This window comes from Trichosurus vulpecula, chromosome 3 (genome assembly GCF_011100635.1).
Source record: "Trichosurus vulpecula isolate mTriVul1 chromosome 3, mTriVul1.pri, whole genome shotgun sequence".
Classification (NCBI taxonomy): Eukaryota; Metazoa; Chordata; class Mammalia; order Diprotodontia; family Phalangeridae; genus Trichosurus; species Trichosurus vulpecula.
Window position 1 is genome coordinate 85,889,689 of NC_050575.1, and position 25,310 is coordinate 85,914,998.

Consider the following 25,310-nt stretch of genomic DNA (forward strand, 5'->3'; position numbering starts at 1 on the left):
TATGAGTTACAACTTTGCTAAGTTGTGGGGATATAAATACAAAAGGAGAAATTTTTTCACCCTCAAGAAGCTGACATTCTATGAGGAAAGATAACACATAGAAGAAATGGGAGCCAGGGAAGGATATTTTGGTTTGGAAAGTTACAGACTGTGGGGGCACAGAATTGGAAACTGAAGGGATGCCCATCAGATGGGGAATGGCTGAAGAAGTTGTGGTATATGAATGTAATGGAATACCATTATTCTATAAGAAATCACAAGCAGGTAGATTTCAGAAAAACCTGGACTTACATGAATTGATGCTGACTGAAGTAAACAGAACCAAGAGAACATTGTACACAGTGACAGTAACATTGTGCAATGATCAACTACGAATGACTAAGCTCTTCTCAGCAATACAATGACCCAAGACACTTCCAAAGGACTCATGATGGAAAATGCTATCCACATCCAGAGAAAGAGCTGATGGAGTCTGAGTGCAGATCGAAGAATGCTATTTTCACTTTGGGGGGGCGGGGTTTGGTGTTTTTTTCCTTTTGTTCTGTTTCTTCTTTCACATCATGACTAATATGGAAATACGTTTTACATGATTGCACATGTATAACCTATATCAGATTGCTTGCTGTCTTGGGGAAGGGGAAAAATCTGGAACTGAAAACCTTTCAAAAATGAATGTTGGAGAAATTATCTTTACATGTAATCGGAAAAAATAAAATACTATTAAATTTAAAAAAAGGTAATGTTATTAAAAAGTTAGAGCTGGCAAATGGAGCCACAGAGGAGTAGACTGGCACACCCTCTATAGCAACAGTACTACTAATTTGATCGTGGTCCCAGGACTAGATAAGGGTGAGAGGGCAGACTGGCAAGAACCTGGCCCAGGGGTAAAGCAAAGCCAGCCTACTTAGATATAATGGGCCACACCAGGCACTCACCAATGAGGGGATGAGGGTAGAAGCAGGCCAAGGCAGACACTCAAATGGTTAAGTCTTCCAGTCTTTAAAAACATCCACTTTTTCAAAGCAGCACTGTCACTAAGTCTTAACTAAGATACACTGGGACTTCACTAAGAAACCAGACCGCAAGTCTTGGAATTTAGGAGGAAAAGGTAATCACCATTACTTTGATGGCAAAAGTGAATAGGACCAACCAAGTGCCAAACGAGATTGGAATAGGTATTTTCTGTGGTTCCATCCAGCTCTGAAAGGCTATGAAAGCTTCTTCAAAAAAGAACGAAGTATGCCTTTGCCACATAGATTTACATAATTGATGTCTGCGGATTTGAGAATGAGTTTTCAGAATAACTGAGGGCAGGATGGTACAGTAGAAAGCAACCCTGGATTTGGACTCTGAGGACTTGGCTTCAAATCCAGGCTCTGCCCACCTATCAGCTGTGTGACCTTAGGCATGTCATTTAACTTCTGTGACCTTAATTTCCTATCCTGTGAAATGAGGGGGTGAATTAGATGACCTCTGAGGCCCCTCTGAACTCTACAACTCTTAGTGCGAAGGAACAAGCAGCAAGAAGTAATCTTTTCTGGCCAGTCTTATTTTTTAAGGCTTCCAGGGAGATATCCCTAACATCTTTTAATAAGTGTTTAAACTACCATCGAAGGCAGGAAATTCCTCCTTCAAGAGGTAAAAAATAATCCAAACAAAGCCTGAGGCTCAGATACAAAGCCATCCTCTTTTCTGTTTAATTAGGGGGGATGCCCCCAAAAAAGCTGAAGGGGGGAGAGATAAAGCAAGCAGCTACTTGCCAGTGGTCTCCTAGCAACTTCCTACAGTGGGCAGTACCACGTGAAGGAAAACTCACAGCTGATTGGTTAGATGAGCTGACGTGGTCCAGTGCCAAGGAATGGGACAATCAAAGGTAAAGGTTGGGGGTTTTTTTGGTTGTGGGTTTTTTCCCTTTTTTTCTTGACAAAAGTGCCAGATGTGTCAAATGGAGTTTAGGTCACTTGAGCCAAATAAGATTATTAGCTTGTTTCCTTCAAAAGACACAGTAATACAGTATGATGGTTTGTTCACTAGTCCCCAGCCCCAAGCCATTAGGGATCTTTTTATAATGCAACTGTTACTGATTTGGCAAAGTGTTTCTGGGCAGTGCCTAGAGTCTGATGCCTCTTAAAAAATAGCAACAAACAGTAACCAAAAGAAAAAAAAAGAACATTAAAAAAAAACAAAACCTTGGTCCCACAGCAGGGTTAAGGCCACAAACAAAACCTGCTTTGCTGACTACAGAAAGGAAGTGCCATAGGGACTGAAAGAAGGGGAGATCAAAGTTGGATCATCCAGGCTAAAGTATTTTAGGACAAATACACACACTTGACTTTTCAAATGAAATTCAAGACTTTCATCTGCTCCCCCAGACTGCCCAGGGAGAAACCTGTGAAGATGGTGGCTCCTGTTCAGTTCCGAAGACCACATTGACAAACAGGTGTTTCCTGGTCTCTCTGAGGGTGATAGAGAAGCTCGTGGTGCATAGGAGCAGGCTGCAGCATTTAATGAGTGAAAGAACTACAAAGAACCACAGTCAAGTGTGTGATTAGAGGACATGAATGATCAGAAAAAGAAGGTAGGCCAGTCATGTGGCAAGAGAGAGAGACAACCAGTGGACAGCCCATGTGTTCCATGAGTGCTCTGAAGACGTCAGGACCCTCTGAGGCAAATTATGGGGAGATATGAGTAAGAGCTGCAGAAGACAGGAAGGCAGGTGGATTACGGCCTGCTTCGTTGGGAGGAATAGCCACATGGGTGAGATCACAGCTCTACCTGAGGGATCAAAGAAACCCAGGACCTCACTGGTGTGTCATGGTAACCTGGAATGATTATCTGGCGGTTTTAGTTCCTCCTCTGGACTCATTGGCTATTCTAGGACTTTCCCCCTCTTAGGGCTTCATTCCTACTTGTAACCCTCGAGGATGTGGAACTTGGTTTTGAAACTCTAATTCACTTATCTTGTGATACTGTGAAGCATGTGTGTGTTTATATGAGTCTTACCTCCTAGCAACTAGTCTGTAAACTACTTGGTGGCAAGGACTCTTGCCTGAACTTTGTATTTCCCCCAGTGCTCTGGAGAGAATAAAGGGACAGCTAGGTGGCACAGTAGATAGAGCACTGGTCCTGGAGTCAGGAAGCTCCAAGTTGAAATCCAGCCTCAGATACTTACTAACTAGCTGTATGACACTGGGCAAGTCATTGAACCCTGTATGCCTCAGTTCTCTCTTGAGTAAAACGGAAACAATAACAGCACCTACCTTGCAGGGTTGTTGTTAGGATCAAATGAGATAGTAATTGTAACATGCCTGGCACATAGTAGACACTGTGGAAATGTTTATGTTTGTTATTATATTATATTATTATAATTATATTATATAGTATATATAATATACCAATAATTATTAATTTAATCAATTATATATATAAATAATTATATTGTTATTGTATCATTATAGGAGGGCAGGTTAACAATAGTAACAAATACTATAATTACATATTTATTATGAGAAAATATTGTTTTTATATAATTTATATATCTAAATTTAGAATTTATATAACATAATTATATATGCTCATATAATTATAATTATTTAAAATCATAATAGTTCTATAATAATAATAATATTTGTTGCTGACTTGCCTTCCTTCCCCCAGCCCCATCTCTCAATCCACATTTCTAAAAGGGCAATTTGGTACAGTAGGGAAAGCACTGGATTTAGAGTCGAAGGACCTGGTTTCAAATCTCTGGCTCTACTACCTGCGTTGCACTGGGTAAGTCAATCTGTGTGTGCCTCAGTTTCTTCAATTTTAAAACAAGGCAGTTGAACTAGATGATCCCTAGAGTCCCTTACCGTATCAGAGCCTAACCCTATAGCAGTTAATAAATAAGCATTTATCAAAGGAATGCCCATCAACTGGGGAATGGCTAAAGAAGCTGTGGTATATGAGAGTGATGGAATATCATTGTGCCATAAGAAATGACAAGCAGGATGATTTCAGAAAAACGTGGCAAGACTTAAATGAACTGCTGTAAAGTGAACAGAAACAGGAGAATATTATACACAGTAACAGCAATATCGTTCAATGAAGAACTCTGAATGACTAGGCTATTTTCAGCAGTACAAAGACCCAAGACAATCCCAAAAGACTAATGAGGAAGCACATTATCTGCCTCCTGAGAAAGAATTAATATTATTTGAATACAAACTGAAGCATGCTAATTGTCATTTGCTTTCATTCTTTTTCTTTTATTTGAGTCTTCTTGTACAAAATGACTAATTTGGAAATGTTTTACGTGACTGCACATGTATAATCTAGATCTGAATGCTTACCATCTCAGGGAGGGAGTAGAGAAGGGAGGGGAGGGATAGAATTTGGAACTCAAAATTTAAAAAAAAAATGTTAAAAAATCGCTTTAACATGTAATTGGAGGGGGGGGGAGAATCAAATATATAATAAAATAAATAAGTAAGCATTTATTAGGTATCTACTATATGTCAAGCCCCATGCTAGGCACAGGGGACACAAAATACTAGAAAATGTACCGGTCCTCAAGCAGCTTACATTCTCTTGTCACATGAGTCCCCTACTACGCCTAAAGGCAGAAGAACCAGTGTCTGTGCCAGGTTCTATGCATATGCCTCCGAGGTCTGTGGAACGAAAGAAGACCACAACTCAGAGTCACAGGAACTGAATCCAACGAGTAGCTGCCACAATCTGTGTGACCGAGAACAAGCCATGAGGCCTCTCCTAGCCTAACCTTCCTCATCTGTGAAATGGGGCAGAGGTGGGCTAGATGGTCTCTGAAGTGCCTTGAATCTCTAGCTCTGGGATACTCTGATCTTCCTTCCTGCGCTGAAGATTCAAAGATGTTCTCCCCATACAGTCAGTGGGAGATGCCCCACCTCCTCTTACTGCAAAAGCGTGTCTCTGGCCAATATAGATAAAATTTCCTGTATTGATACATACTGACAAATAAGTATGTGATTGAATGCCTCCTATGTACTCAGTGCCACATGTTTCTCTTGACCCCAAATGCTGACCCAGGGAGTTTTTTAATGGTCTGCACATCCCTGGATGAATAGAGTTACTCTTTGCTGACTGAGAGAAATGAGTCCTTACACGCTGAATAGTGAGTGGGGCATGGGGAAGGATCAACGCTTCAGAGCCGGAAGAGCCCTAAGAGATCAGCTTGTCCAACCCCCTCATTTTACACAAGAACGAAGAGGCCCAGAGACTTTAAATGATTCACCCAAATTTACACAGGTAATAAGCATTAGAGGTGAGACTTGAACCCATATCACTCTGACTCCATAGTAAATGCCCTTTCTTGTGTATAAGAAGAGGAAACTAGAGCCAAGTGTGATGGTACACGTCTACAGTCACACTACAGGGAAGGCCGAAGCTGGCAGATTTCTTGAACTCAGGAGTTCTGAGCTGCCAATTGGGTGCCTGCACTAAGTTCAACACCAATATAGTGAATCCCAAGGAAGGGAGAGAGGAGAATGAGGGAGAACCAAGCTGCCTAAGGAAGGAGCAAACTGGCCCTGGTCAAAAATAGAACGGGTCAAAGTCCCTGTGCGAATCAGTAGAGGGACTGAGCCCATGAGTGGGCCCTTCCAGCCTGGGTGAGAAGGGAAGACCCAATCTTTAAAAAAAAAAAAAAATGTGATTCTCCCTCCTCTCCAAAGCTTTTGAACCTCACCAGGACCTATAGAGTTAATCTGTCTGCCAAGAAGAAAAAGAAAATGCTCCCAGATCACCATCCCTCTGTGCCAAGTTTTGACTGAATGACAAGTGAAACAGCTGAGTTTCAGAACAAGCGACATGACGATGGGAAAGATTATGGAGTGAAATGCAGTGAATGTCAGAGAACATCTGAAGACACCTATTTAATACTCTCTGCCCTCCACAAGGAAAAATGTGGCAAAGACACTGAGCCTGCTCAGGCAAAGCTGATCATATGGAGTCGATCCAAATCTGGGGCCCCTGGAGGAGGAGACAGCAAATAAGAACAAAAAACTGGGGTTGGTCTCAAGGGAATTAATTAAAAGTTTTTGGCTTTAAAATCATAAATGTGAATCTATATACTTGTGAAGACAGTAGACTACTTAAAAGTGCAGCCCTAAGGACATCTAGGGAAAACCAATTCTCACTTGACACTGATAAGAAAGATCCAAATGGTGGCAATGTGACTGAGAAATGTTCTACCTTATTTTGTCCTACAGTGGCTATGGCATCCATATTTTTTCCTTTGTTACCATTTTATAAAATGCAGGAAAAAAAAACTACATACACAAAAGTGAAAAAAATCACCAAAAAGACACCAAACTATGAGGAATCAAAAAACCAGTAATGGTCCAGAAGAACAGAGAATGAAGTGTACCTCCAGTGACATGTTAGTCAGAGACAGGGAACTATCAAGGTAGAATGTGGTATTTCTCTCATGATGGCAACAATGTCAGGTGTCTTTTCCTATTTTTCCCTCATTACAAAGGAGGATTCAGTCTAGAGAAGGTAGATACTTTTAAAAATAATTTTTTATGGTGTAAAGATATCCCATTGCATTCATGTACCATAATTTGTTTAGCATTTCCCAATTGATGGGCACCTCCTTTGTTTCTAGTTCTTTACTACAACAAAGAGTGCTGCTAGAAATATTTTGGTGCACATGAGGATTTCCCTCTATCTTTGACTTCTTTGAGCATGACTTGAAGTGGCACTGATGGGTCAAAGAGTATATATACAAGGCAATGACTTTGGGGGCAGACTTCCCAATTGTTTTCCAGAATTGCCAGACTAATTCACAGCTTTGCCAACAGAATTTCTTTGTGCCCATGGAACAGTGTGTTATTTCCAGAAATGACTGTGATGTAAAAAAACAAAAGGCATCGATAAAACTCAAAGAGAGAGGGGGAGAGAGAGAGAGAGGAAAGTGAGAGACAGAGATACAGAGTAAACATGCTGGATTAAATGATTCTATGTATCTTCTACTGCTATAAATAAAAATTTTAAAAACTCAAAGTTTACCAAGTGCTTTAAAAATCTGAATTTAATGATGTCTTTGTTATTATATCATAGTCATTTCCAGATATACATTCCACTATGGGAATATTCTCTAATAAAAATAAACATATTTAAGCAAAACCGACACCCAGCAGCTATGTAGGAATCATTCCACAGCTACTGCCCACCACCTCACCAACAAAGGTGGGGTAAACATGTCTTCTCCCCACTGCTCTCTGAGTTTTGTGATGGTGGAATGGTACAGGCAGCATTATGGCTAGGGTCTTATGGCCTCTAAGGCTGAGAAGGCACCAAGATATGGCGGAAAACTGGACTGGGAGTTAGAAGAACTAGGTTTATATGCTGGCTCAGACAAGGACTATCTGTGTGACCACAGGCAAGTCTCTTAATCTCTCTGAACCCACTTCCTCATGTGTAAAATGGAGATAATATTATTATTACTACCTATCCCTCACATCGTTGCAACGATAAAAGTATTTTGAAATTTTAAAGCACTATAAAAATACTAGTTGTGTTCATTAACTGAAAGAACAAGTAGCATGGAAGTCAGGAGACACTAATCATAGTTTCTGCTACTCACCTGTCATGTGATCCTGAGGGCATGATCACTTCACCTCTCTAGGGCCTAGTTTATTTATCTGTCCAATGAGAAGGCTGGCCCAGGTTATCTCTGAAGCCTCTGGTCCAGAGCTAACATACTCAAAGTTTATCGCTATGTGAAGTTGGGCTAAGGTCCTAGAGCCAGGGAAGCTTTAGAGTAGGGCTTCTTAATGTGGGGTCCATGATATCAAGTGGTCCATCAAAAAAAATTATATTTTTACATTCATTAACCTCTAATTGAAATTTGGTATTTCCTTTCATTATGACTTTTTAAAAAAATATTTTGAGGAGGATCCATACACTTCACTATGGGGTCCCTTGACACAAAAACGTTAAGAACTCCTGCTTTTGAGGGAGGGTATTCTGCAACCACTGAGTGTGGTCAGGAGTGTGAAGGGGGTATATTTCATTTGATAATGAATTTTACACAAATCATGTGTAACTCTATTATTTAATTCCTTACATAACTTATGTCTTATCTTCTTAATTAGGCTACAAGTCTCTCTGGAAAAAGGGCTTTCATTTTACAGATGTGGAAACTGAAGCAGACTGAGGTTAAGTGACTTGCCCAGGGTCACAGAGCTAGTAAGTCTGATCTAAACTTAGGTCTTCCTGAAACATGTCAAGATACTCTCTAAAGAACTGTCTCTCTAGAAGTGAGGGAGAGATCGGTCCAAAAGACAAGGGAGAAAGCAAAAGAGAACCCTAGTTCTGGTGAAATTATGAATTGGTCCAGCTGTTCCGGCAAATAATTAGGAACTATGAAAGAAATGTGGCTAAATTCTTTGTACACTTTGAGCCAGTAATCTCACTGTAAGACACAGATCCCAAGAGAGTAAAAAAAAAAAGCACCAAGGAAGATCTGATACATAGTAAAACATTAATAGCAACACTTTTTGTGGTAGCAAAGAGTTGAAAACAGAGTGGGTATCCGCCAGTTGTGGAATGGCTGAACAAACATACCGGGAACATAAGGAGATATTATTGTGCATTAAGAAAAATGACAAATATGAGAAATTCAGAGAAACATGGGGAGATTTAAACAAAATGGTACAAAATAGGATAAACCATATATACAAATATGTACATATATAAACCATCATATATATGCAAAAATGTAAATGAAATATCATGTAATTGAAGAACCAACTGACAATTAAACATTTCCCTGCTCTCAGCTGGGAGGGCAGAATAGAGTATATACTGTCAGACCAAGTTGTCGTTCATTGCACTGGTTGTTTTTAATTAACTAATTTTCTTTGTTATAAGGGAAGCAGAAATTAACATACAAGAAATAAAAGTGAAGGTATTAAGGGTACGTATCTTTTTTTTTTTTTAAAGGATCCAGACTATCTAAAACACAAGCATCCAATACAAAGGTCACTGAAAGAAAGTCAAAAGGACCTAGGGTTTGGGTGCTTGGGTGAGAGTCATAACTTTGGTTTCTGCAACAGGAACAGAGGGAGATAAACACTGAGAATTGGAATACCTTCTAAGAAAAGAGAAAGGCCTTTCAAGAAGGAGAATAGGGAAAAGAGCTAACAGAATTGACGTGTATATCAGAGATGTACTCGGCAGCTAAGCAGTACAACGGATAGAGTGCCAGGCCTTGAACCAGGAAGACTCATCTTCCCGAGCTCAAACGGGCTCAAACACTTACTAGCTGTGTGACACTGGGCAAGTCACTTAACCCTGTTTGTCTCCGTTTCTTCATCTGTAAAATGAGCTGGAGAAGGAAATGGCAAACCACTCCAGTATCTTTATCAAGAAAACCCAAATGGGGTTACAAAGAATTGCACATGGCTCAAACGACTCAACAATAACAAAATCAGAGTCGCAAGTGTTCTTGGCAAATCAAGAATTTAGGGGATTATCAAACAATCCCCAAATAGTGCTAAAATCAGGCCAAATGAGAGATGCTTGGAATCAGAAATCCTTACTCTGCTTTTTACTAATTTCATGAACTCAGGCAAATCATTTAACCACTCTGAGCCTCATCCTCAGCAACTTCCTCATTGGTAAAGTGGGGTGGAGAGCATTTGTACTACCTACCTCATAAGATTGATGTGAGGAAAGTATTCTGTAAACTGACAGAAATGGGAGTGCTTGTTCTGTCTAGAACTATGTATCTCCACCCTGGAAAATGTCAGTGTCAAATGGAAAGTCCCACCTGTACTAAGGGGTGGGAAGAAACACTGACTGCAGGCAGTGACCGCCCATAGGGTGCACAGGGTAGCACTGCCATCTTCAAACAGCCAGTCAGCCCATATCTCCAGGCAAGGATCACAGGAGAGGTTTGGTGTGGTTTTGTTGTTGTTATTTAAACTAACCTCCCCTTCAGAGACAGTGGTAAACAGAGGACTGCCAGAAAGTGGAATGGGGAGCGATATGCAGTAGGGAGGCTTTGTGTGATGCTAAGTTTAACTTTTTATCGGCCAGACAGACATTAAGTGACCTATCAGACCTCTACCTGCTCAAGAAGAACCAGTGACTCCCTATTACTTAGAGTTTGTCACAAGTTGGCCCCTTCCTACCCCTCCAGTCTTCTTATACTTTCTCCCCCCACCTGCCCCCATCTGTACCAACCAACATCACTGGCTTCCTTGATGTTTCCCAAACACAGCATTCCATCTCTGGCCTCCATGCCTTCCAAGCTGCTCTCCCTCCTCCCCTCTGCTTCTCACCTTCTCTGGCTTCCTCCAACTCAGCTCAAATACCATGTTCTGCAGGAGGCCTTTCTCCATCCTTCCTGCTCCCCCTTACAGATTACCCTCCACCTATTCTATCTTGTATGTACCTATTTTATATATGGTGTTTCCCCTTTAAAATGTGCCTTTCTTGGGGGGCGGAGCCAAGATGGCAGCTGGACAGCAGGGACTAGTGTGAGCTCCCTGCTGAGTCCCTCCAAAAACCTATAAAAAATGGCTCTGAACAAATTCTAGAACTGCAGAACCCAGAAAATAGCAGAGGGAAGCAGGGCTCCAGCCCAGGACAGCCTGGATGGTCTCTGGATGAGGTCTATCCCACATGGAGCTGGGAGCTGAGCGGAGCAGAGCCCAGCATGGGCGGCGCAGACCAACCAGACCAGGAGCCAGGCAGAGCGGGCACTAGTGCCCTGAATCAGTGAGCTGCAGCAGTTACCAGACTTCTCAACCCACAAACACCAAAGACAACAGAGAAGGTTAGTGGGAAAAGTTGCTGGGGACTGAGTTTATAAAGGAGTTCAAGGGTTTGGCCACCACCCCGGGGGCAGAGGAGGTGGGGCAGCTACAGAACTAGAGCTGCAGTTGCTTCCCACCCCAGGCCCACCTGGTGGGAGGAATTAAGTGGTGGATCAGAGCAGGAGTGAAGAGTCTGCTGAAGATCGAAATCCAGTCCGGGTTGGTGGTTCTTAGGGAAGGAGGAGTGTTGGTGTGGCAGAGCTGGCGCATCCCCCCAGGCTTGGAACATAGCTCTCTTAACTCTACAAGCAGTCATACCCCGCTGAAAAACTCAAGGGTCAAGTTAGTTGGCTGGCAATATGGCCAGGCAGTGAAAATGCACCCAGATTCAGTCTCAGACTCTGGAATCTTTCTTTGGTGACAAAGAAGACCAAAACATACAGCCAGAAGAAGTCAACAAAGTCAAAGAGCCTACAACAAAAGCCTCCAAGAAAAACATGAACTGGTCTCAAACCATGGAAGAGCTTAAAAAGGATTTGGAAAAGCAAGTTAGAGAAATAGAGGAAAAATTGGGAAGAGAAATGAGAAGGATGCGAGAAAACCATGAAAAACAAGTCAATGACTTGCTAAAGGAGACCCAAAAAATACTGAAAAATATACTGAAGAAAACAGCACCTTAAAAAATAGACTAACTCAAATGGCAAAACAGCTCCAAAAAGCCAATGAGGAGAAGAATGCCTTGAAAAGCAGAATTAGCCAAATGGAAAAGGAGGTCCAAAAGACCGCTGAAGAAAATACTACCTTAAAAATTAGATTGGAGCAAGTGGAAGCTAGTGACTTGATGAGAAATCAAGATACTATCAAACAGAACCAAAGGAATGAAAAAATGGAAGACAATGTGAAATATCTCATTGGAAAAACCACTGACCTGGAAAATAGATCCAGGAGAGATAATTTAAAAATTGTTGGACTACCTGAAAGCCACGATCAAAAAAAGACCCTAGATATCATCTTTCAAGAAATTATCAAGGAGAACTGCCCTGATGTTCTAGAGCCACAGGGCAAAATAGAAATTGAAAGAATCTACCAATCGCCTCCTCAAATAGATCCCAAAAAGAAATCTCCTAGGAATATTGTTGCCAGATTCCAGAGCTCCCAGATCAAGGAGGAAATACTGCAAGCAGCCAGAAAGAAACAATTTGAGTATTGTGGAAACATAATCAGAATAACCCAAGATCTAGCAGCTTCTACATTAAGGGATCGAAGGACTGGGAATATCATATTCCAGAGATCAATGGAGCTAGGATTAAAACCAAGAATCACCTACCCAGCAAAACTGAGTATCATGCTCCAAGGCAAAATATGGATTTTTAATAAAATAGAGGACTTTCAAGTTTTCTCAGTGAAAAGACCAGAGCTGAATAAAAAATTTGACTCTCAAACACAAGAATCAAGAGAAGCATGAAAAGGAAATCAAGAAAAAGAACAAGAAAAAGAAATTGCAAGGGACTTACTAAAGTTGAACTGTTTTGTTTACATTCCTACATGGAAAGATGATGTGTATGATTCATGAGACCTCAGTATTAGGGTAGCTGAAGGGAATATGCATATATATATATATATGTATATGTGAGTGTGTATATATGTATATATATGTGTGTGTATATATATATAGACATATAGATATACAGATATAGATAGATAGATAGGTAGATATAGAGAGAGAAAGCAGGCACAGAGTGAGTTGAAGATGAAGGGAAGATATCTAAAAGAAATAAAATCAAATTAAGGGATGAGAGAGGAATATATTGAGAGAGGGAGATAGGGAGAGATAGAATGGGGTAAATTATCTCACATAAAAGTGTCAAGAAAAAGCAGTTCTATAGGAAGAGAAGAGAAGGCAGGTGAGGGGGAATGAGTGAATCTTGCTCTCATCAAATTTGACCTGAGGAGGGAATACCGTACATACTCATACTCCACAGGAAAAAAGGAGGAAGAAGATTAAAAAAAGGGGAGATGATAGAAGGGAGGGCAGATGGGGGTGGAGGTAATCAAAAACAAACACTTTCGAAAGGGGACAGGGCCAAGGGAGAAAATTCAATAAAGGGGGATGGGTTAGGAAGGAGCAAAATATAGTTAGTCTTTCACAACATGAGTATTATGGAAGGGTTATACATAATTATACGCATGCGGCCTATGCTGAATTGCTTGCCTTCTTAGGGAGGGTGGGTGGGAAGGGAAGAGGGGAGAGAATTTGGAACTCAAAGTTTTAAAAACAGATGTTCAAAAACAAAAAAAAAGTTTCTGCATGCAACTAGAAAATAAGATACACAGGCAATGGGGCATATAAATTTATCTTGCCCTACAAGAAAGGAAGGGAAAAGGGGATGGGAAGGGAGTGGGGTGACAGAAGGGAGGGCTGACTGGGGAACAGGGCAACCAGAATATATGCCATCTTGGAGTGGGGGGGAGGGTAGAAATGGGGAGAAAATTTTTAATTCAAACTCTTGTGAAAATCAATGCTGAAAATTAAATAAAAAAATAAAAATAAAAATGTATATTCACACACAAAAAAAAAAAAAGAATGCGCCTTTCTTTATATCCCCAGCCTGGTACCATAGTAAAACATATAAATGCTTATTGACCAAATGATTGACTCACTACCTCAGGTTGCAGTGGAAAGATCACTGTATTTGGAGGCAGAGATCCTAAGATCAAATTCTACCTCTGACACTAATTCCCTGTGTAACCCTGGGTGAATCACTTCATTTCTCTGGGCCTTGGTTTCCTCATCTGTACAATAAGGTCACTGGATGACCTCTGAGGTTCCTTCTGTGTCTGCATCTTTGTCCTGTGATCAATTTAGTATTCTTGTATATGCTACTGTCTTTGAGCTGGCAACCAGAAATGAATTTTTGTTTGGTTTTTGTCTTATGTAGAAAAGGGAGAGAGTAGATAATGGAGAAATAGAAAAAGAGAAGAGCATATAAAAAGACAAAGCAAAAAAGAAAAGAAGCAATTGATCTTAGAATAGAAACATTAAAGTAGAAAGTCAGATGATGATGACTGACAAAAAAAATTCACATTTATAACTCTTTAAGGTCACAGGTAGCATGGAGTAGTGCAGCAATTCTCAAAGTGTGTGGTCCGACGGATCCCTCAGAGTCAGACACCTATTCAGTGTGTCTGCAAAATCAAAACATTTTCATGATGATTTTTATTGTTGTTGTTCAGCCATTTAGTTGTGTTTGACACTTTGTGACCTCATGGACCATCGCACACCAGGCCCTTCTACCCTCCACTATCTCCTGAAGTCTGACTACATTCGTGTTCATTGCCTTCATGACCCATCTCATCCTCTGCCGTCATCTTCCCCTTTTGCCTTCAATCTTTCCCAACAAGGGGGGTCTTTTCCAATGAGTCCTGTCTTCTCAGTATGTGGCCAAGGTATTTAAGCTTCAGCTTCAGTATCTGACCTTCCAGTGAAGAGTCTAAATTAATGTCCTTAAGTATTGCCTGATTTGAACTCCTTGCTTTCCAAGAGACTCTCAAAAGTCTTTTCTACCATTTGAAGGTCGATTCCACGCTCAGCTTTCCTTATAACCCAGCTCTCGCCATCATACCTTGCTACTGGAAAGACCATAGCTTTGACTATACGGACCTTTGTCATCAGGGTGATGTCTCTGCTTTTTAGTATGCTGTCCAGATTTGCCATAGCTTTCCTTCCAAGGAGCAAGCATCTTTTAATTTAATGGCTGCAGTCATTGTCTGCAATGACATTTGAGATCTCTCACAATCATACTAAACTGTTATTTGTTGTTTTCATTCTCATTCTCTCTTACACGAATGTACAATGAAGTTTTCCAGAGGCTACATGACCTGTGATGACAATTTCATTCTGATAGGTAATGCAATGTGCGCTTATGTATTCTTGTGTTTTCTAGAATTTCTTAAGGTAGTAGGTTTAGCGCGTAAATACATCTGTTTTTAGAGATTAATTCAATAAGTTCTCAATACTTCTACTGTACTTGTACTAGCTATCTCTGGTTATGCTCATTATAGTCTCTGTAACATTATCAACCAGTAGATTGTTACTTTGAATTCCAAAGTTTTCCTTGTGCTATGTGAAAACACAAGAAGTATATTTTGTTGTTTTATTTTGCAACAATATTTTTCAAATACATTTCTAAATGTTTAAATTTTATCTAAAATTCATATTAGAGTTTAATGATAGTTTACTCTAAAATAAAATTTACTTATGTTTTCTTTGTAGTTAAGGATGGATCAATGCCTTAAAAAGAAAGATTAGAAGACTCATTTCCTCAACCTAGAGACATGCAAAGATGGTGAAAAAGATGAAACTAACATATTAGGGGGTTCTCTGATTCACAAAAAGGAGAAATTTACTCCAAAGAAATGGGGCAAAATTGAAAATAAGAAAATTGATAAAAGCTATCTTTCCCTCAGCTTTATAGATGTTAATAACCAATGAACCAATATTTTCCAAAGACGAATACATGATATTACAAAATTACACGTGGCTAAATGATCCATTCAAAGTACAAGATAGACCAATGTTTTTTTAATATAACAGTATGAAAAGTTCATTGATGTAGTTTCAGATTCCATATTCCAAGTTATCTTTAAGAAACTGCCCCTCCCCCAGCTTTGGTATATCAAAAAAGAATAGCCACAATTATCTGAAAATGCAATTAAAACACTCCTCCCTTTTCCAACTACATATTTACGTGAGGCCTGTTTTTTTTCATATGCTTCAACCACAACATATTGCAACAGATAGAAGCAGATGTGAGAATCAAGCTTTCTTCTATTAAGTCAGACATTAAAGAAATCTGCAAAAATATGTAAAACTGCCACTTTTCTCACTAAAGTTTCATGAAAAAAATGTTATTTACATTAAGTAGTTGACTTTTTTTAGTATTTTTAAAACTTTATCAGTTTTAATTTCTAATACAGCAAATATTGCTTGATGTAAATCATACAAACAAAAGCTCTTTGGAAGGGTCTTCAGTGATTTTTAAGAGTGTGAAGGAGTCCTAAGATCAAAAAGGTTGACAAGCACTAGGATAACGAATAGAGAGACATCCTAGAAAAACTATGTTTAAATCATGACACATACTGGCAGTATGACCCCAATCAAACTCTTTTATTCTTTCAGTACTCTAGGCTAGTGGTTCTTAAAACATAATCTGGAAACCCCTTGGGGTACCCAAGACTCATGGAGTCCATGAGGTCAAAATTATTTTCATAACAATACTAAGTCATTTTAATTTCTATTATGGTCAGTATGATAGGCACTGCCCACATAAGCAGAAGCCCTTCTGTGTGTGTGGGGGGGGGGGAATTCAATAATTTTTAAGAGTGTAAAGGTATCTAATGGTGGCCATGGGCGGGGAGGGTGGGGAATGAAGGGAAGAAAAAAGGGAAAAAAAGAAATTTACATGATAACTTTATTGCATATTTAAAAGGAATAGCAAATTGTACATAATAGATTTGCAGTTTCATGCACAATTATCTTTTTTGACTATGTTATAGAAACGTTTGTTTTATTTCACAAATTAAAAATAAATAATTTTTAAAAAGAATGTAAAAGGGGTCCTGAGCACAAAATGTTTGAGGGCCCCTGCTCCAGGCAACTAAGACAGAGAAAAGTTATAGAGAAAGGGCCAACCTGCATTGGTAGAAGGAGTCCCCTTCTATGGGAGCTCCATAAAGCAATGAAATCACAGGTGCAGTCCTTATCCCTTTAAGGTTTATAAAAGCACTTTCTTCCCAACAACTGTAACACTGATCTAGCACTTTCTCAGTTTACAAAGTCTCCCTCTCGGTCTTCTCTCCACACTCCCTCATTGTTAGTGTCTTCCCCTCTGAGATTACCTTTCATCTAATCTGTATTTATCTTGTACAGAACCAGATATTAACATGCTGACTCCTCCGAAAGAATGTGACCTCCTTGAGGGCAGGAATTATTTTTGTCTTCCTTGGTATTCCCCATAGCACCATGCCCTGGGTTCAGGTCCTAACTCAGCTATATAACCTCGAACAAGTCCTTTTCCTTATAGGGGCTTCAGTTTCTATATCTTTACAACAAAGAGGTTAAACTAGATGACTTCTAAAGTCAATTCCAGCTCGAAAGTATATGAAGGAGCTCTGAACAAGAGAACCCCTAAAGAGAACAAAGAAAGAAGAACGGCATCCATAGATACAAAAATATCTAGAGAAGTTCTTGTGATACCAAAGAACTGGAGAGCAGCAGAGTGCCCATCAATTGGGGAATGGCTGACTCAATTATGGCATAGGAATATGATGTAATATCATTGTGCTCTAAGAAATGATAAAAGGGATGATGCTTCGGAGACCTCTATGAACTGTTACAAAATGATCTATGCAGAACTAGGAGACAGATGAATTTATACAATAATAATAACATTGACTGAAAAACAACTTTGAAAAACTTAAGAACTCTGATAAATGCAATGACCAATGTGGATTCCAGAAGACTGATGATGTTGGAGAAGTGATGGACTCAAGTTTCAGAAGGACATGGTCAGTGTGGGAATGCTTTTCTTGACTGTCTGTATGTTACAAAGGCAGGGGGCGAGGGAGAGGGGAAGAGTGCAGTGGATAGAGCACCAGGCCTAGAGTCAGAAAGACTCATTTTCCTAAGTTTAAATCTGGCCTCAGACACTTCTTAGCTGTGTGATCCTGGGCAAGCCATTTAACCCTGTTTGCCTCAGTTTCCTCATCTATAAAATGAGTTAGAGAAGGAAACGGCAAACCACTACACCATCCTGGCCAGGAAAACCTCAAATGGGGTCACCAAGAATCGGACATGACTGAGAGATGACTGAACAACAATATTTGTTACAAGGGCATTTGTTTGGGCATTTTGTTTTTTTACTTTGGAGTATCCAAAAAGAAAAGCAAAAAGTATATTGGAGCATTTTTTAAAATGCACAAAAAAGAAGACAGTTCAGAAAGAATCACAGACAAGCAGGACAGCACTGGAAGTCATATGTTGAATTTATTTTAAATTATAAAATAAATGCGAACTCTACATAAGACAATGTATAAGCATATGATGCTCGTTTTGTCTGGTTGTTTGTTAGTTCTAAAATTAAAAAAAATTTTTTGAGAAGAAAGAAGGCCTCAATCTTTGGAAAAAATCCCCTAGCCTACAACACCTCTCCTCATTTCTCCAGTCCCCTGGGCTATTTACTCTAGTGTTAGTGCAACTTCCCTCTACCTCTATAGCACTAGGCCAGCAGCATCAGTATATTTGTGAGACATGAGAGAAGCATAGAATAGATAGATAGTGTACCTCTTTGGTTTCATAGCAACCAGGGGCCCCACCATCCAGCTTCCCTTGCCTACTTCCTTTGCTACCTCAGCAGATATCACCACTTCCTCTGCTGCTGTGGCTACCCTACACCTCCTCTCTGGTGCAAGGTTCTGCCCGTGGGGCCCAGGGCAGAGCTGAGGGTCGGAGGTGGGGTGTGGTCACTGAATGAGTATGAGTATGAGAAGTGCTCTAAGATTATTAGAAGTGCTTTAGGCACAGAACACAGGAGTCCAGGGGCAGGCAGGCAGGGACCGGACCGGGCCTGGGACCGCCCCCCCCCCACGCCCCCGTTACCTGCTGGTAGCCCTTCCTTGACAAATGCATAGCTTTTTTTTCTCCTTCCTCTATATGATTCTTTCTCCTCTTTTCCATTCCTTTCTTCCTTCCCATCTCCCCTTTTCTTTCTTCCTTCTTTCCTCCCCTGTGCCTCAGATCTCCAAGTACCCCTGGCATTTCCTAATTCTACTGATGGAACTCAGCACCCTAGCCTTGATCAGTAGGGTCCTTTGGGCCAACATGCCATTAGCTACCCTGAGGGAATACATCACAGTGCACTGAGGGTGAGCAGCTGATACTAACAGTTCTGTTGTTTCTGGGATTACTGGGAAATCCCAGGGCAGCGGAAAGAGTACTGGGTCTTGTGTCAAATGTCCTTAGTTTGAATCCTAATTCTGCCACTTATTACCTTTGTGACCATGGGCACTTAGCCTCTCTGTGCCTCAATTTCCTTATCGGTAAAATGGGAGGGTATGTACTATATGACCCTTCCAACTGTGTATCTATGATCCCACTTTACTATAAAAGGAGATGTGACAGTGGTGTCAAACAGCCTCCAATAGGGACAGGCAGCCACCCATGAGCCAGCCTCCAGTACAGAGCACGCCTGATCATACAGTACAAACATTTACAGAGACAGCACAGAGAGAATCCTTGTATCACCCATTCCAGGATCATGAGGGCTATGAACTGAAAGACCTTCCAAGTTTTATTCTCAGCCCAGAGGTTACTGGGGCATCTGGAGATTCAGGCCACTCTGGGGGTGGGGGAAGGGAGAAAGGGAAAGGTAGCTATTTAACTCTCTTCAAATCAGCTTGGCTTGGGTTATAGCTATTTCCCTGGTACAGACATGGACCTGGAGCAAAGGGCTCAGTCCTCCAAGTGGAAAAGTCGGTTCTTCAGACCTTACTGAAATTCTAAAGCCTTAACCAACTACAATCTCCCAGAGAACTCAAATACACTTTATTTTTGAATTGTCAGGAGCTTATTTAAATGGTGTGGCCTTCTGTTTGAAAAAATACATTTTGTTTAAAGGAAATAAGGTTACTGCCTTTGTACAGATCCTTTTTCCGGAGGGGGTGGGGGGGTGGGGAAGTAGCACATGAAAGTCAGACGCCTCTAGTAGTCAAACATAAAAGGAAGTTGAAAAACATGCTTTAAAAATATTGGGCAGAAGAGAAGGGTAAAGGAAAAGGCTTCTTCTTTATTAGACAAAGAAGAAAAACTCTTGTTAGATAACCCTGGAAAGGCAGAGGCTTTTAAAACTTTTATTTTTTTAAACTCTTGTTTTCACTGAGAGGTCGGCCACAATTTGACTCCCGGTGCTGCCATTACCACACTTGAGTAGGGAAGAATTCCTACTTAAGGATCACTTCAAAATGTTAGTTTGGCTCTGATCTACAGGATGTTTAAGGAAGTGGCAGCAGCCGGTGGAAAGCCACTAGAAGTTATCTTTAAGAACTCTATGGAGGAGTTGTGAATTGCCCCCAAACTAAAAAAAGGGCATATTACTCAGCTGCTCATATGGGCAACATGGTGGGGGTGGGGGGAAATAAAATTAAAAATTTTAAAAACACTGAATTTGGAACTAGAGATCTTGGGTTCAAGTCAAGGCTGTACACTTCGGTAACCTGTGTGACCCCACTCAAGTCACAACCTCTCTGGGTCTCAATTTCCTTATCTATATTATAAGGGATTTGGATTGCATTCCCTTTTGCTTCAAAATCTATGACAATTTTCAGGGAGGGAAATGGAAATACACCTGCCACATCTTGGCATGAATTTAACGTCCATGGTCAAGAAAACACAGAAATGGATTTTTTTTCAAATATCTATTTATAATCATATTGAACACCATAGGGGGCTAGCTAAAAATACCTCTTATCTCTTTGAAAGGCTGGGTTTTTTGTTTGTCTTTTTAAAGGAACTTGACATTTTATACTACTCTGGAGAAAAGACATAAGGACAACAGTTAGAAGACCCAGGAAAGCAGGATTCAGCTCAACTTAAAAAACAAACTTCCTAAGGAATTCACCTGTCCAGCAATGTACTGGGCTGCCTTCTAAGATAGTGAACTCCCTATCACAGGAAGCCTGCAAATAGATGCTGGAAGGCATTTGTTGAGAATGGTGTAGAAGAGATTCCTATGCAGAGTGGGAAGGTTAGACCAGATAACCTCTGAAGTTCCTTCTAGCTCTAACATTTTAGGATTGCCTGGAAACAAACTACGCAAGTGAGGATCATTAAGGCAGGACTGGTTTAAACAAGTCGTCTCTAGATGGCAGACACATGCAGGGTCGATCTTCCACTTAGAGGAAGTAACCACCTGAAGGGTATTTTTTAAAAACTAGGCAGCAGCCACTGACACCCATCAGCTAAAGGAGTCATGTGATGCTAGAGTTTAAAAAATGAGCAAGATACTAGGAAGGAAGAAGGTCTGACCATGTGACTCCTCCACTCAATAAATTCTCATGGCTCCCCGTTGCCTCTAGAGTCCAAGCACAGACTCCTCTGTTTGGCATTAAAGGCCCTTTACCACCTAGCTCCAATTCATCTTGCTAGCCATTTTATACATTACTCTTCTTCATAGGTGCTATGGTCAAACCAAATTGGTCTTGCTTTTCCTCACATAGGCAACATTCCATAGCCTGTCTTCGTGTCTTTGCACAGGCGACTCCCATGTCTGGGAAGATGTCCTTTTTCTGTTTCTGAGAATTCTTAGTTTCTTTCAAAGCTCTGCTTAAGTGCCACCTTCTACATAAAGCCTTTCCTGAGTGCTAGAGCTTTAGCATTTCCCCTTCCAGAACATATTAACTAGTATTAATTTTCTATACAATTCTATATGTACATCCCCAATAGAATGTAATCCTCCAAGAGAATGTAAGCTCCCTGAGGGCAAAGACTATTACATCCTTGTCTTTCTTTGCATCCTCAACTCCATTAAGGGTGCCTGGCCTAGCAGACAGTAGGGGAATTTGGTTGACCTACCTAGAAATGAATACAGAACAGGGGAATCCTTGGGCAAGGAGACATCAGCAACTAAAGTCCATTCTAGGCCATCTACATTGGGGTAAGCATAGAGCACTTCGAGTAGCTACTCATTTCTTTGCCTCATCATTTTTCCTCTCAACTCCAACTCCTTTGAAGTGAGAAAGGAGAGTGTACCCGCCATGCAGCCAATAGATTGTAAATGAATTCTGAGTACCGACTTGTGACTCAGATCCTCATCATCCCAAGCCTAATCATTTCTTTTGGTTCAGGAGGAGGCAGCTGTCCTCTGCGGAACGCCCAGGGCAAGACCATTCAGAACTCCAATATCCCATAAACTATTACAAGTAGCTGAAGTTTCAACTAACTGTGATCTTAGGTTAGTTACTGGATAAGAAATTAAGGCAAGCCTTATTCTTCTCAACTGTAAAGTGAAGGAGATATCTTCGTATTGAATTCAACTAAGCTGAATCAACCAAGTAATCTCAAAAGTCCCCAGATTTTATTCTGAGTGGGAAAAGTCTAAGGGACTATGATTAGGACAAGGCCAATTCATCACCTGGGACCAACTCACTAGCTCAACCTAAAACCCAGATCATAGGTCTGCAAACAACCTTCTCGGTCACAATAGCAGCTTCTAGACAGTTGGTCCCCAGGGTCAGCTTTAGGGGATCAGACTTCCTGTACCCTGTTTCCTTTCAACTTGATTTTAGAGCTAATACTTAGAACCTCATTTCTTTCCCTCCCCACCCCCTCTCTACTGAGCCCCAAACTACAGTAAGGACGGGGGGCGGGGGTTGGATGGGAGGGGACTTGCTTCCAGAGTGGACGCGTCGCTTCAAGTCCCTTTTTTCTGAGTCTTCCCCATCCCTCGTAGACTTTACTCAAAGGTAGCTGGAGCAGGGAAGGATCCTTGACTAAAGCTGACCTTCCCAAGACCAGAAGCCCATCCCCGGGAATCGCCCTGAATTACTTTGGCATCGCCTTGCCTCCCCATGCATAGTTCGCTCTGCAAACTATTTTTCGGAGCTGCCCGCAGACCTTGCGACAATCCCCGCGCCCTGGCCGGGCTGTTACAGCTGTGCGCACCTTCCGCCCCCGCGCGGAGATTTCCAGGACCCCATAACTCGATTCCCGGTGGTATCCCCGAGGTGCCCAACACACCCTTTCCCAGCCTCCCGCACCCACCTTGTAAACTTTACCGAAGGCTCCATCGCCCAACTCCCCAACGATCTCCCACACTTCGTTTGGGTCTAGATCCCGACGGACGTGCTCATATTCTCGGGATTTTCTCTTCTCGAAGGTGGACAGCCTTAGAATACGGCGGAAATTGGCAAAAGCCATGGCTCAGTTGGGAACAAGCTGGTAGGGGGGCGCGAGATGCCGAGGGCGCCTAGACGCCGCTAGGGGCTAAGCGAGGTGGCTCCGGCCCCCAGCTCCGCAGGGCGGTGCCAGCCTCTGCACCCCGGCGGCAAGAGCAGATTGAGGAAGGATAGTGGAGGTGGTACGATCAGGAACCGCAGCCCAGCTCGCTTTGCACCTCACGCCTCCCGGGATCGAGCCCCTCTCTTCCACCCCTTCAGGGTTCGCGAACCCACAGTCAAGTGCGCCTCAGGAGAGGACTAGGGCTGCGGTTCGGACTCGGAGCACCCGGAACAGAGCAGGCAATGGAAGCGTTATCTCCTGTAAGTGATCTCCAAACCGCTGCAATTTCGTCTCCGAATCCAAAAGCGCAAATGCGGCACGCTCCCCTTCCCGGAGCAACACACCGGTATCAACCCCGGCACACCTCCAAAAGCCGAGCTCCAGAGGGGGTAGTTCGAAGATTCCTAACCCGAGTCCCGGAGCCCGCGACTCCACCTGCAGGGAGGCCAGCTGCGCCACGCTAGCTTCCCATTGGCTGCAGGAGCCAATCGACCCAGCCCCTTCGCCGCAGGGCCCTCTGGACACTGTAGTTGGCTGCCGTCCTCTTTTAAAGGGGCTGGTTTGGGAGAACTTAGGGTCACATGAGCATAGATTTAGAGCTGTAACTTGGTCGCCCTGAAGTCCAACTCTCCCATTCATTTTACAGGTGGGGAAACTAAGGCCCCGAAAAATTAAGAAACTTGCCCTGAAATCACACAACTAGGAATAGCTGGAAACTATGTTTTCTTTCTTTTTGTTACTCTGACAAGTGAGCCCTTGCAACAGCACAGAACACGGACTTGGAGGTCATTTGGACCAAGTCCCGCCAACCCTTTGTATTTTCAAATGGAATAAAAATGAGCTATTGTAATAGAGTGGTGGAATGAAATTCCCGAGGGCATGGGTGGAAGAAGGGAGGATGATGTTAGGGGAAGCTTAGAACAGGGACCTTAGAGGGAGAAGATGAAAATGGTTCATTAGTCTTTAAAAAGCACCTACCTCCCCACCCACCTAACATTCTCCTGGAAGGCTAGACATTCACTAGTCCAACTCCCTTCATTTACAAATAAGGAAATTGAAGCAGTCACTGAACCCCTAGTGCATTTTTTTGTTTTTTAATTAAAAGCATTTATTAAATGTTTACTAACGGCCAAGCAGTGTAGAAATACAAAAGCAAGACTCTCCCCATTTTGTTCTGACTAGTAATTTCATCTATGTAGGGAACTCTCATACAGGAAACTACCATCAATACAAAAAGCAACTTCTGCAATTTATAGTTGCCAGAGGCAATGAGCTTAAGCAATTTGTCTAGAGTCTCATAACCCTCTCCTCAGAGGTAAGACCTGAAGTGTTTTCTTATTCTGAGGCCAGTTCTCTACCTGTATTATCTACAAGCAACCTCTTAGTCACAATAGTAGCTCAGAGACAGTTCTAAGTTTCTTTATCCTATTTCCTTTCATTTATATAGCTTTTATATAGCATCTCTATAGCATTTATCCACCCTGAGATTGACCCTGACCACTATATAATTCATTCTCATTCTTTTATTCTCTTTTTTTCTCTCTCCTGTCCTCTGAAGGTGAGAAGAGCACCCTTCCATGATAGTGGATGATTCACTTAAGGCTCATTCTACTAATTGCCCACATCTGACTCCATTCCAAAGTTAATTGGAACTAAGGTAACTCAAATCAGTCTTACAAGGCCAAGTGTATATTTTAGAACCTCGAATGGCTCCAAGCCACAGGTCACCTAAAAATGCTGCACAAATGGCTAGGAATTTGGTGGGTAACTGCCCTTTCCCGTTGTCATAATGAGAGCAACTGCAAGCAGTAACAAATTTCTCAGTGTTTCTATACTACCCCCTTCCTTATGCTCAATTCCAAGTCTGTAGCTTTCTTAAAGCCTCTTGAAATCCAATCCAAAGCTTATCTAAGATAAACTAAGAGTCCTTTCTCTTGCTGCCCAGTATTTTTCATATACGTAGGACTTTGAAAGGTTTATTGAATTCTTATGTGAAATTCTAAATAGGTCCCAGATCTTTGGATAGTGGAAGCACAGGAGTAAGAATCAACTTATCACCAAAGGACCCACATGTACAAATATATTTACAGCAGCCCTTTTTGTGGTGGCAAAGAATTGGAAATTGAGGGGATACCCATCAGATGGGGAATGGCTAAACAAGTTATGGTATATGAATGTAATGGAATACTATTGTATTATAAGAAATGATGTGTAGGAAGATTTCAGAAAAACCTGGACTTACATGAACTGATGCTGAGTGAAGTGAGCAAAACCAAGAGAACACTGGACACAGTAACAGCAACATTGTGCCATGATCAACTACGATAAATTTAGCTCTTCTCAGCAATACAATGATCTAAGATAATTCCAAAAGACATTCATGATGAAAAATGCCATCCACATCTAGAGAAAGAACTACGGAGTCTGAATGCAGAGCAAAGCATACCGTTTTCACCTTTTTTGTTATT

General features: G+C 41.4%; 1 protein-coding gene across 1 annotated transcript in view; it reads right to left on the minus strand.

Moving 5' to 3' along the window:
* The window catches only part of STK10 (serine/threonine kinase 10), a 129,700-nt gene extending 106,396 nt beyond the window's left edge, over positions 1-23,304 (minus strand). Inside the window, exon 1 of the mRNA XM_036750493.1 lies at positions 22,606-23,304. Coding sequence (XP_036606388.1) covers positions 22,606-22,761 — 156 coding nt within the window. The 5' untranslated portion in view covers positions 22,762-23,304. The remainder of the gene's footprint in view (positions 1-22,605) is intronic.
* Positions 23,305-25,310: the final 2,006 nt, after the last annotated feature.